The 13,948-nt window shown below is 43.9% G+C and overlaps 1 protein-coding gene across 1 annotated transcript in view; it reads left to right on the top strand.

The window, feature by feature from the left end:
- Positions 1–476: 476 nt before the first annotated feature.
- The window catches only part of SPMIP2 (sperm microtubule inner protein 2), a 66,962-nt gene continuing 53,490 nt past the window's right edge, over positions 477–13,948 (top strand). Inside the window, 2 exon segments of the mRNA XM_070385574.1 lie at positions 477–490; positions 684–981. Coding sequence (XP_070241675.1) covers positions 477–490; positions 684–981 — 312 coding nt within the window.

Here is a 13,948-nt window from a genome sequence, read left to right as displayed (position 1 = left end):
ATGGAAACAGACAGTGGAATATTACTCAGCCACAAAAAATGAAATAATTCCATTTGCAACATGGGTGGATCTAGAGATTATTATACTAAGTGAAGTAAGTCAGAGAATGACAAATATTATATATAATGGCTTATATATGGAATAAAAAATGATACAAATGACATCATCTATGAGACAGAAACAAACTCACAGACTTAGAGAACAGACCTATTGCTGCCAGGCTGGACTTGGAGCAGGGAAGCATGGATTGGGGGTTTGGGATTAGCAGACAAACTAGTTTATGTATAGGATGGATAAACATCAAGGTCATGCTGTGTAGAAAAAAATAACACAATACTGTGAATCAACTATTTCAATAAAATAAAATAAAATAAAACATGTTTGTATTAAATTGGTTATAAAGAAAGCCATGTAGTGGGGTGATTAAGAGCCCAGTCTGTGAGATAGCCTGTCAAGGAGTGAAGGGCTTGTTAGCTATGACTCTGGACAAGTAACTAATCTTTCTGGGCCTCGTTTTCTCCAATTATAAACTGGGGAAAATAATACCCCATACTTCATTTGGTTATTATAAGGAGCAACTGAATTAACATATCTAAAAAGCTTATGGCAGCACCTAGAACATAGTGCACGCAATCATTACTGAATGCACAAAATCATTAGCTAGAATTATCTCCACCTTTTAGAATAACCAAAGCATCTCAGAATAAAGTGCGGAGGTTTTCAGGGTTTTTTTTCTTTCTGTTTTAAGGCCCAGCTTATGTAAAGGATCACCTCCCTCAAGTCGCTCAGCACACTGCCTACATAGGAGAAAAGCGTCCTGCATTAGAGAAAACTGGAGATCTCAGATATTTATGGAGGCCTGCCTCGAACAGAAGCTTGCCAGCTAAATATAAACCTGAGTATGTTGGTGAAATTGGCTGGGGAATACCAGAGTATGATTTTATCAACAAAACAAGGCTTCAGACTGGCTTTCACATCAAGGTATTGCTTTTAAATTTATGCTCCTCCTCAAACATTGTTTGCTTTTTTATTTCTCCCAATGAATAGTTTATTTTTTCCAGACTAATTTTACAACTAATTTATTATTACAATTAATTGAAGCAGATAACAATACAGTCAAAATCAAGTAAGCCGAAAAAGTTTTAAGTCCCTCACTGTGATTTCTAGCCTTGGGTATAATGTCATAAGGACTGTTACTAGTAAAATGCTCCATCATGTATTGAAAAATCTGTATGTCAGACTTTCAAAAAAAGACTTGCTTTCAAATAAACACCTGGAACCATCAAAAAACAAAAGCAAAAAAAACTCTAAGTGGCAGCTCTTTGGTATCCATAATATTAAATATGTCTCCAAGACTTCTTCACATTAAACTTTTTCACATCAAATGTATTGATCTAGGAATCGGAAAAAAATCATTATATTTGTAGGGCTTCTGTTTCATCATCAGTACAGTAAATGATAACAGCTTTCACTTGCCCTCCCTACCATTTTCTGATTTAAATGCTTTCTGAGTTTGCTTCCATAAGAAACCTTGTGTCCTGGACTTGTCCTTGAGAAGCAATGAGATTGGAGTTTGTGCAGAAAAATGACTGTGTGGATAAAAGTACTTGGCTGCCATCACCCTCTTTAAGTCCCTTGAATACATGAGAGGAGGGGTGTGAAGAGAAGGAAGCCGGAGGGAATCCAAAAGCATTTGCACTTGGCTTTGGCATGCATCCAGATTCCCGTCTATTCGGTGACATTCACACACATTCCCCCGCTCTTGAGCGGCTCGGTGAGTGGGTGGTGGTAAAGCAGCAGTCTGTGCTGGACGTCATCCACAAACCTAGAAACCAGCCCCAGAGATTCAAAACCCGGATCGTGCCTCTAAGTCAGGCCATCTAGGGCGGGTAGCGGGAGGGCTCTGAAAAAGCCTGCCTTACCTCCCTTCAGTGATGTGGATGCAGGCATGAGCACAGCCAGTCTCCTCTGAAACAGAGAGCACAGGTTATTTTAGAAGCAAAATCTGAGGATTCAGACTTTTTTCCAGGCAGGTCTTTCCCTGGAAATTGAATATGTATCAATGATGCAGCAACAAATTGAATATGTATCAATTGCCTTAATTCCTGAGGCAATTAGTGCCATCTTATGTGCATGCGTGCTCAGTCGTGTCCGACCCTACGACCCCATGAACTGTGGCCCTCCAGGCTTCTCTGTGCATAGAATTATCCAGGCAAGAATACTGGATTGGGTTGCCATTTCCTCTTCCAGGGGATCTTCCCAATCCAGGGATCAAACCTGCATCTCCTGCTTTGGCAGGCAGATTCTTTACCACTGAGCGACCTGGGAAGCCCACAGTGTTATACAGAATGGTTAACAAAGTTAAAGCCTTTTTCTGGACCAACCTTCCTCAGTACCTGAGAGCAGCTGGGAGCTCAGGCTTTGGGGTCATACAGCGTGGGTTCCACTCCTGCCTGAGGTCAGGTTCAGCTCTGTGATCCTGGGCTCTGAGTTCACCTCCCTGGGTCTCTGAGCCTCCTCTGCTCCATGGTGGTGTTTAGGTGTCCACTTCCTGAGACCACTTGAATTCCTACCCCACCCTGCCACCTCCTAGCTGTGAGAGATCTTGGGCCAGTTCCTCAAGAGCGCTGTGTCTCTTCATCATGAACCTGAGCATTTGCCTTACTGGGCTGTCATGAAGAAATATCTGCCAACTGCTGGCTACAGTATCTGCCACACAGCAAGCTCTAGGTCTGGTATGCTTCTTAACTTCCCAACATAATGTTTTCCTACTTACATATTAAACCCCAAAAATGAAAACACTTTTAGCTTAAGTTAGGAATACAAGGGAATTTCCTAATCTGATATGGATTATCTATAAAAAAGGAGATTACAATAGAGATACTTGATAAAACAGTGAAAGCATTTCTCTTTAAGACCAAGAACAAGACATGGATGCCCCAAATCCTGATTTTTTTTCATTTAGCTTTGTCCTGGAGGTCTTAACCATGGCAGTAAGGAAAAAAAAAAGTATAAAATGTGTAAAGATTGAAATAGAAGAAGTAAAACTATCATTATTTGCTAACATGTTTGTCTACCTAGAATACCTCAAAGTATACGCGAATTTGGTAGTCAGATTAGATCAGATCAGTCGCTAAGTCGTGTCTGACTCTTTGCGACCCCATGAATCGCAACACGCCAGGCCTCCCTGTCCATCACCAACTCCCGGAGTTCACTCAGATTCACGTCCATCGAGTCAGTGATGCCATCCAGCTATCTCATCCTCTGTCGTCCCCTTCTCCTCCTGCCCCCAATCCCTCCCAGCATCAGAGTCTTTTCCAATGAGTCAACTCTTCGCATCAGGTGGCCAAAGTACTGGAGTTTCAGCTTTAGCATCATTCCTTCCTAAGAAATCCCAGGGCTGATCTCCTCCAGAATGGACTGGTTGGATCTCCTTGCAGTCCAAGGGACTCTCAAGAGTCTTCTCCCAACACCACAGTTCAAAAGCATCAATTCTTCGGTGCTCATCCTTCTTCACAGTCCAACTCTCACATCCATACACGACCGCTGGAAAAACCATAGCCTTGACTAGACGAACCTTTGTTGGCAAAGTAATGTCTCTGCTTTTGAATATGCTATCTAGGTTGGTCATAACTTTCCTTCCAAGGAGTAAGCGTCTTTTAATTTCATGGCTGCAGTCACCATCTGTAGTGATTGGAGCCCAGTCACTACATCTGGAGCCCAGAAAAATAAAGTTTGACGCTGTTTCCACTGTTTCCCCATCTATTTCCCATGAAGTGGTGGGACCGGATGCCATGATCTTAGTTTTCTGAATGTTGAGTTTTAAGCCAAATTTTTCACTCTCCACTTTCACTTTCATCAAGAGGCTTTTTAGTTCCTCTTCACTTTCTGCCATAAGGGTGGTGTCACCTGCATATCTGAGGTTATTGATATTTCTCCCGGCAATCTTGATTCCAGCTTGTGTTTCTTCCAGTCCAGCGTTTCTCATGATGTACTCTGCATATAAGTTAAATAAACAGGGTGACAATATACAGCCTTGACGTACTCCTTTTCCTATTTGGAACCAGTCTGTTGTTCCATGTCCAGTTCTAACTGTTGCTTCCTGACCTGCATACAAATTTCTCAAGAGGCAGGTCAGGTGGTCTGGTATTCCCATCTCTTTCAGAATTTTCCACAGTTTATTGTGATCCACACAGTCAAAGGCTTTGGCATAGTCAATAAAGCAGAAATAGATGTTTTTCTGGAACTCTCTTGCTTTTTCTGTGATCCAGCGGATGTTGGCAATTTGATCTCTGGTTCCTCTGCCTTTTCTAAAACCAGCTTGAACATCAGGAAGTTCACGGTTCACATATTGCTGAAGCCGGGCTTGGAGAATTTTGAGCATTACTTTACCAGCGTGTGTGATGAGTGCAATTGTGTGGTAGTTTGAGCATTCTTTGGCATTGCCTTTCTTTGGGATTGGAATGAAAACTGACCTTTTCCAGTCCTGTGGCCACTGCTGAGTTTTCCAAATTTGCTGGCATATTGAGTGCAGCACTTTCACAGCATCATCTTTCAGGATTTGGAATAGCTCAACTGGAATTCTATCACCTCCACTAGCTTTGTTCATAGTGATGCTTTCTAAGGCCCACTTGACTTCATATTCCAGGATGTCTGCCTCTAGGTCAGTGATCACACCATCGTGATTATCTGGGTTGTGAAGATCTTTTTCTTCCGTGTATTCTTGCCATCTTTTCTTAACATCTTCTGCTTCTGTTAGGTCCATACCATTTCTGTCCTTTATCAAGCCCATCTTTGCATGAAATGTTCCTTTGGTATCTCTGATTTTCTTGAAGAGATCCCTAGTCTTCCCCATTCTGTTGTTTTCCTCTATTTCTTTACATTGATCACTGAAGAAGGCTTTCTTATCTCTTCTTGCTATTCTTTGGAACTCTACATTCAGATGTTTATATCTTTCCTTTTCTCCTTTGCTTTTTGCTTCTCTTCTTTTCACAGCTATTTGTAAGGCCTCCCCAGACAGCCATTTTGCTTTTTGCATTTCTTTTCATGGGGATGGTCTTGATCCCTGTCTCCTGTACAATGTCACGAACCTCATTCCATAGTTCATCAGGCACTCTATCTATCAGATCTAGGCCCTTAAAACTATCTCTCCTTCCACTGTATAATCCTAAGGGATTTGATTTAGGTCATACCTGAATGGTCTAGTGGTTTTCCCTACTTTCTTCAATTTAAGTCTAAATTTGGCAATAAGGAGTTCATGATCTGAGCCACAGTCAGCTCCTGGTCTTGTTTTTGCTGACTATATAGAGCTTCTCCATGTTTGGCTGCAAAGAATATAATCAATCTGATTTCGGTGTTGACCATCTGGTGATGTCCATGTATAGAGTCTTCTCTTGTGTTGTTGGAAGAGGGTGTTTGTTATGACCAGTGCATTTTCTTGGCAAAACTCTATTAGTCTTTGCCCTGATTCATTCTGTATTTCAAGGCCAAATTTGCCTGTTACTCCAGGTGTTTCTTGACTTCCTACTTTTGCATTCCAGTCCCCTATAATGAAAAGGGCATCTTTTTGGGTGTTAGTTCTAAAAGGTCTTGTAGCTCTTCATAGAACCGTTCAACTTCAGCTTCTTCAGCATTACTGGTTGGGGCATAGACTTGGATTACTGTGATATTGAATGGTTTGCCTTGGAAACGAACAGAGATCATTCTGTCGTTTTGAGATTGCATCCAAGTACTGCATTTCGGACTCTTTTGTTGACCATGATGGCTACTCCATTTCTTCTGAGGGATTCCTGCCCGCAGTAGTAGATATAATGGTTATCTGAGTTAAAGTCACCCATTCCAGTCCATTTCAGTCCACTGATTCCTAGAACGTCGACATTCACTCTTGCCATCTCTTGTTTGACCACTTCCAATTTGCCTTGATTCATGGACCTGACATTCCAGGTTCCTATGCAATATTGCTCTTTACAGCATCGGACCTTGCTTCTATCACCAGTCACATCCACAGCTGGGTATTGTTTTTGCTTTGGCTCCATCCCTTCATTCTTTCTGGAGTTATTTCTCCACTGATCTCCAGTAGCATATTGGACACCTACTGACCTTGGGGAGTTGCTCTTTCAGTATCCTATCATTTTGCCTTTTCATACTGTTCATGGGGTTCTCAAGGCAAGAATACTGAAGTGGTTTGCCATTCCCTTCTCCAGTGGACCACATTCTGTCAAATCTCTCCACCATGACCCACCCGTTTTGGGTTGCCCCATGGGCATGGCTTAGTTTCATTGAGTTAAACGATAAGGCTGTGGTCCTAGTGTGATTAGATTGACTAGTTTTCTGTGAGTATGGTTTCAGTGTGTCTGCCCTCTGATGCCCTCTTGCAACACCTACTGTCTTACTTGGGTTTCTCTTACCTTGGGCGTGGGGTATCTCTTCACCGCTGCTCCAGCAAAGTGCAGCCATTGTTCCTTACCTTGGACGAGGGGTATCTCCTCGCCGTCGCCCTTCCTGACCTTCAACGTGGGATAGCTCCTCTAGGCCCTCCTGCGCCCCGCAGCCACGGCTCCTTGGACGTGGGGTTGGTCCTCCCGGCCACCGCCCCTGGCCTCGGGGGGTTGCTCCTCCCTGCCACTGCCCTTGGCCTCGGGCTTAGGGGCATGGGGTATCTCCTCCCGGCCGTCGCCCCTGACCTCGGACGCGGGGTAACTCCTCTCGTCGCCGCCCCTGACCTCGGACGCTGGGTATCTCCTCTCGGCCGCCCCCCCTGACCTCGGACACGGGGTAGCTCCTCTTGGCCGCCGCCCTTTGGGTATGGGGTCCTCCCGGCTTCTGCCCCTGACCTCGGATGTGGGGTAGCTCCTCTCGGCCATTCTTTGGCGTGCCCGTCTCAGCCGCCTGCGCACGGGACACAAAATCCAGGTGTAAAAATCAATTTTATTTTTATATACCAGAAACAAACAGAAAATGCAGCAAAACAGGATACTACTTACAATATCATCAGCAAATATAAAGTATGTAGGAATAGATCTTAAAAAAAGATGTTCTGGTACAACCTTGTAAATCAACTATATGTCAATAAAAAGAAAGGTGTTCTATACATGGAGAAAAATGATAAAACTATTGAAACAGGATGTAAATAAGTGGAGAGATATATCGTGTTTGTGAACTGAAAGATTCAATATCATAAAGACTGAATCATAAAAATTCTATATCATAAATTTATCAGATTGATAAAAATAATTTCCATGTAATTACAATAAAAATTTCAACTTTTTTTCTGGAAAAAAAAAAAGACTCTCTAGGTATCATTCTTGTTCTGTTGTGAGTTATAAAGGACACAAGGAACACACTCAGCACAGTGTCCGGCAAGAGGTTAACACCCCGATGTCAGTAGTGAGGACTGTGGTTTTGTATTTAATGTCACCCAGTGCCAGTACTCTTGCCTGGAAAAATCCCATGGATGGAGGAGCCTGGTGGGCTGCAGTCCATGGGGTCGCTAAGAGTCAGGCACGCCTGAGTGACTTCACTTTCACTTTTCACTTTCATGCATTGGAGAAGGAAATGGCGACCCACTCCAGTGTTCTTGCCTGGAGAATCCCAGTGACAGAAGAGCCTAGTGGGTTGCTGTCTATGGGGTCGCACAGAGTTGGACATGACTGAAGTGACTTAGCAGCAACAGCAGCAGTGCCAGTGACACAGAAAGAGGGCTCAGGTTCCTAAATTGCACCCTGTTCCACTCAGGCAATGAAGACGAAGATCAGAAGCTTGGTTCAATATCAAAAGTGATCACTAGTGAGAAGAGAATGCACCAAGAGCAAGGCAGCTGATTTGAAGAGAGTCTAGAACTTGGGTGGCCTTGTGGTTTTTCTCAGGTGATGCCCAGCTTTTGTGCACAGCCCTCGAGTTGTCTCTGTCTTGAGTGCGTGGGGCTGTGAATCCAAGATCCACGTCAGGCACGACTTAGCCTTTCAGGAAGGGATTTATTCCATTTCTTTGGATGGAATGTCACAGACGGTTCTAATTCTCAGCCCTACATGGTTGTGTGGTTCTCATAAAATGGTGGGACTGCGTGTAAACCAGACAGAGCTCTCCCCACCCAGGCTCACGTGGAAGCTGGCCTTGTTTGGCACAGGCTGTGACAGCTTGTCCTGTGCCCCAGCATTTGACAGTATATGTTTTCAAAGATGTATCTGTCTTAAGTTTGATTTTTTTTATTTATTTTTTTGGGGGCTGTACTCTGCGGCATGTGGGATCTATTTCCCTGATAAAGGATCGAACCCATAACCCCTGCATTGGAAGCATGGAGTCTTAACCACTGGACCACCAGGGTTAAAGGATTCCTTGGACTTAAAACTTTATCATGAGAACAAAAGGATGCACTGAGAATGACTGTACATACTGTACTCTTGCCTGGAGAATCCCATGGATGGAGGAGCCTGGTAGGCTGCAGTCCATGGGGTCGTGAAGAGTCGGACATGACTGAGCAACTTCACTTTCATGCACTGGAGAAGGAAATGGCAACCCACTCCAGTGTTCTTGCCTGGAGAATCCTAGGGACGGGGGAGCCTGGTGGGCTGCCGTCTATGGGGTCGCACAGAGTCAGACACGACTGAAGCAACTTCACAGCAGCACAGCACAGGTCAAGAACCACATATGATTTACCTACCAGTTAAGGCCTAGGATTTGTCACCAAGTTTATTCATTCCCCCTCAACTCCCTGCCCAACCCCACACCCAGGGCCTGGCTCCATTCCCCGCTTCCTCTACATCCAGGACAGCCCCAGATTCGTACTCCTTATCCTCGTAAGTCTCTAGGCAGCCTCTTCCGATCAATGAGAAGAAAGTGCCATTTGAGCTGATACACACACACTCATCCTCTATGCCTAGAAACGAGTTCCTGCTGCTGCTGCTGCTGCTGCTGCTAAGTCACTTCAATCGTGTCTGACTCTGTGTGAGCCCATAGACGGCAGCCCACCAGGCTCCCCAGTCCCTGGGATTCTCCAGGTAGGAACACTGGAGTGGGTTGCCATTTCCTTCTCCAATGCATGAAAGTGAAAAGTGAAAAATGAAAGTGAAGTCACTCAGTTGTGTCAGACTCCTAGCAACCCCATGGACTGCAGACCACCAGGCCCCTCTGTCCATGGGATTTTCCAGGCAAGAGTACTGGAGTGGGTTGCCATTGCCTTCTCCGGAGAAATGAGTCCCTAATCACAAGTAAAATGTGAGTGCCTGTGCCGTGAATTCATGTCTCCTCGCCTAAGAGCTGGACCATTCCTTCGTGCGATGTAACACAGGGCAGCGTCTCCATCCATGCCCTGTTTCCTCTCTGGCTGCGTGTCCTTGGTGGTCTTCGATCCCATCCCCAACCCTCTGCATCTGTAAGAGTCCCACTAAGGTGGCACTTTGTTTCTGATTGCAGAGACTCTTCAGCGGCTCCCACTGCAGTAGCTCAGAACCTGGATTTTAATCACAAACTTTCATCTAGTGGGTTTTTATAGCCTGAACAGCTGCTCTTCCTAATTCACTGCTCCATGTTCCTGTAAGACCGGCTGCTAAGAAAGCTCGGGCACCTGCAGTAGACTTGGTGACATGCCTGGGGCAGCTGCTTCCTGCCCAGTCATGGTCTCTCCTCTTTGGAGGCACTGGAAAGGGGTTGTAGATCATCTGGATTTAGGTAGAAAGATAACTTCCAGGTTGAGTGACACCTGAAATATTTCCCCACATTTTCAGAGGTCAGTAAAAATCACATCAGGTCTCTCTTCTGGGTCTTCATGTGTTTAGCTATTTCCTACTCTGGTAGCGGGCCACAATGCAATGATGATACATGTGTAATAAACCAGTGAAGATCACTGCTTTTGTTATTTTCATAGATTTAAGAGCAGTACATTTTTGTTTTTTTAACGGATCTGGTCTCTGCCAAACTGTATGTGTTGTTTATACAACAATACATGGAGACCAGGACTTCCCTGGTAGTCCAGTGGTCAAGAATCTGCGTTCCAATTCCAGGAGATGCAGGTTCAATCCCTGGTTGGGGAACTAAGATTCCACCTGCCTTGGTGCAACTGAACACTTGCAGCACAACTAGAGAGAAGCCTATGCACCACAACAAAGATCCAGAGCAGCCAAAAATAAATAAACAAGTAAATACATAAATATTTAAAAAAATATATGGAGACTATTGAAATCTTTGGTTTCAAACTGAGGAGCTTCTCTAAGTGGTTCATAGGTGGGCATGTATCCCACGCACGGGCTTTCATTAATCCAGGTCTTGTCATGTCTGTTTTCTGCTCCTGCATCTGACCTCATGGCTAGATAATTTAAGACACTTGGCTTTCCCGCAGAAACAATGTGATACTGGACTTGAGGACTGACTCTTCTTAGGTATAATCCCAATGACCATATTAAATCAATTAGTCATAACAGATATTACAGCCAATATATCATACAGTATCACACCTTGAATGATGTGTAGAAGGTAATAAAGAGAACCATGGGGATGCATCAGTAATATATGTATATGGGATACAGTGTGATATAATAAAGACAATTTTTTTGAGGCTTTGAAACTTCTGCCTCCTGTTTGACACAAGTTCCTGATTGAACTCAGAGGGCTTCTCTGAGTTTGATGGACATGGGAACAGACTTCTTGATAGCTGTTCAATAAATTGATCCAAGGTTGGTTTCTTTATGAAACATTTTTCTCACCATGAATTTATTTAGAGATTCCATTCTAAAGAAGATCAGCCCTGGGTGTTCTTTGGAAGGATTGATGCTAAAGCAGAAACTCCAGTACTTTGGCCACCTCATGCGAAGAGTTGACTCATTGGAAAAGACTCTGATGCTGGGAGGGATTGGGGGCAGGAGGAGAAGGGGACGACAGAGGATGAGTGGCTGGATGTCATCCACTGACTCGATGGACGTGAGTTTGAGTGAACTCTGGGAGATGCTGATGGATGGGATGCCTGGCATGCTGCAACTCATGGGGTTGCAAAGAGTCAGACAAGACTGAGTGACTGAACTGAACTGAACTGAACTGAAACACAAAACAGCTGTAAACTGCGGAAAATTCTGAAAGAGATGGGAATACCAGACCACCTGACCTGCCTCTTGAGAAATTTGTATGCTGTCAGGAAGCAACAGTTAGAACTGGACATGGAACAACAGACTGGTTCCAAATAGGAAAAAGAGTACATCAAGGCTGTATACTGTCACCCTGCTTATTTAACTTATATGCAGAGTACATCATGAGAAATGCTGGGCTGGAAGAATAACAAGCTGGAATCAAGATTGCTCGGAGAAATATCAATAACCTCAGATATGCAGATGACATCACCCTTATGGCAGAAAGTGAAGAAGAACTAAAAAGCCTCTTGATGAAAGTGAAGGAGGAGAGTGAAAAAGTTGGCTTAAAACTCAACATTCAGAAAACGAAGATCATGGCATCCGGTCCATCACTTCATGGCAAATAGATGGGGAAAGAGTGGAAGCAGCATCAGACTTTATTTTTCTGGGCTCCAAAATCACTGCAGATGGTGATCGCAGCCATGAAATTAAAAGACGATTACTCCTTGGAAGAAAAGTTATGACCAACCTAGATAGCATATTCAAAAGCAACGACATTACTTTGCCAGCAAAGGTCCATCTAGTCAAGGCTATGGTTTTTCCAGTGGTCATGTATGGATGTGAGTTGGACTGTGAAGAAAGCTGAATGCCAAGAATTGATGCTTTTGAACTGTGGTGTTGGAGAAGACTCTTGAGAGTCCCTTGGACTGCAAGGAGATCCAACCAGTCCATTCTGAAGGAGATCAGCCCTGGGATTTCTTTGGAAGGAATGATGCTAAAGCTGAAACTCCAGTACTTTGGCCACCTCATGCAAAGAGTTGACTCATTAGAAAAGACTCTGATGCTGGGAGGGATTAGGGGCAGGAGGAGAAGGGGACAACAGAGGATGAGATGGCTGGATGGCATCACTGACTCGATGGACGTGAGTCTGAGTGAACTCCGGGAGTTGGTGATGGACAGGGAGGCCTGGTGTGCTTCGATTCATGGGGTCGCAAAGAGTCGGACACGACTGAGCAACTGAACTGAACTGAAGTTGTTGTACCCACTGTGGAGAACAGTATGGAGTTTCCTCAAAAAACTGAAAACAAACTCAGCAATCCCACTCCTGTGCATACATCCAGGCAAAAACATAATTCAAACAGATCCATGCACCCCAGTGTTCATTGTGGGACTGCTTACAATAGCCAAGACATGGAAACAACGGAAATGTTCAACAGATGGATGGATAAAGAAGATGTGGTACATACATACAATAGATTATTACTCAGCCATAAGAAGGAATGAAGTAGTGCCACTTACAATAACATGGAAGGACCTAGAGATTGTCAGACTAAGTGAAGTAAGCCAGATGGAGAAAGAAATTTATCATATGATATCGATTCTCTAGTTGTACTGCATGGGTTTACTTGCACTGAGCATGTGGGATCTTAGTTCCCCAACAAGGAACTGAACCTGCAATTGGAAGGTGGATTCTTAACCACTGGACTACCAGGGAAGTCCTGGTCTCCATATTTTTGTATAAACAGCACGTATAATTTGGCTGACCAGATCCATTAAAAAAAAAAACAAACAGTGGAATCTAAAGTATGACAGGAATTGACTTATTTATGAAACAGAAACAGACTCATAGACATACAAAGCAAATTTATGGTCACTAAAGGGAGAGGGGATGGAGGGAGGGATAAATTAGGAGTCTGGGATTAATAGAGACACAAGAATGCTCAAACTACTGCACAATTGCACTCATCTCACACGCTAGTAAAGTAATCCTCAAAATTCTTCAAGCCAGGCTTCAGCAATATGTGAACCGTGAACGTCCAGATGTTCAAGCTGGTTTTAGAAAAGGCAGAGGAACCAGAGATCAAATTGCCAACATCCGCTGGATCATGGAAAAAGCAAGAGAGTTCCAGAGAAACATCTATTTCTGCTTTATTGACTATGCCAAAGCCTTTGACTGTGTGGATCACAACAAACTGTGGAAAATTCTGAAAGACATGGGAATACCAGACCACCTGACCTGCCTCTTGAGAAACCTATATGCAGGACAGGAAGCAACAGTTAGAATTGGACATGGAACAACAGACTGGTTCCAAATAGGAAAAGGAGTACGTCAAGGCTGTATATTGTCACCCTGCTTATTTAACTTCTATGCAGAGTACATCATGAGAAACGCTGGACTGGAAGAAGCACAAGCTGGAATCAAGATTGCCGGGAGAACTATCAATAACCTCAGATATGCAGATGACATCACCCTTATGGCAGAAAGTGAAGAGGAACTAAAAAGCCTCTTGATGAAAGTGAAAGTGGAGACTGAAAAATTTGGCTTAAAGCTCAACGTTCAGAAAACTAAGATCATGGCATCTGGTCCCATCACTTCATGGTAAATAGATGGGGAAAGAGTGGAAACAGTGTCAGACTTTATTTTTGGGGGCTCCAAAATCACTACAGATGGTGACTGCAGCCATGAAATTAAAAGACGCTTACTCCTTGGAAGGAAAGTTATGAGCAACCTAGATAGCATATTCAAAAGCAGAGACATTACTTTGCCAACAAAGGTTCGTCTAGTCAAGGCTATGGTTTTTCCAGTGGTCATGTATGGATGTGAGAGTTGGACTGTGAAGAAGGCTGAGCACTGAAGAATTGATGCTTTTGAACTGTGGTGTTGGAGAAGACTCTTGAGAGTCCCTTGGACCACAAGGAGATCCAACCAGTCCATCCTAAAGGAGATCAGTCCTGGGTGTTCTTTGGAAGGAATGATGCTAAAGCTTAAACTCCAGTACTTTGGCCACCTGATATGAAGAGTTGACTCATTGGAAAAGACTCTGATGCTGGGAGGGATTGAGGGCAGGAGGAGAAGGGGACAACAGAGGATGAGATGGCTGGATGGCATCACT

The sequence above is a fragment of the Bos mutus genome, chromosome 17 (genome assembly GCF_027580195.1).
Source record: "Bos mutus isolate GX-2022 chromosome 17, NWIPB_WYAK_1.1, whole genome shotgun sequence".
Classification (NCBI taxonomy): domain Eukaryota; kingdom Metazoa; phylum Chordata; class Mammalia; order Artiodactyla; family Bovidae; genus Bos; species Bos mutus.
This window is presented reverse-complemented; position numbering and strand designations above follow the sequence as displayed.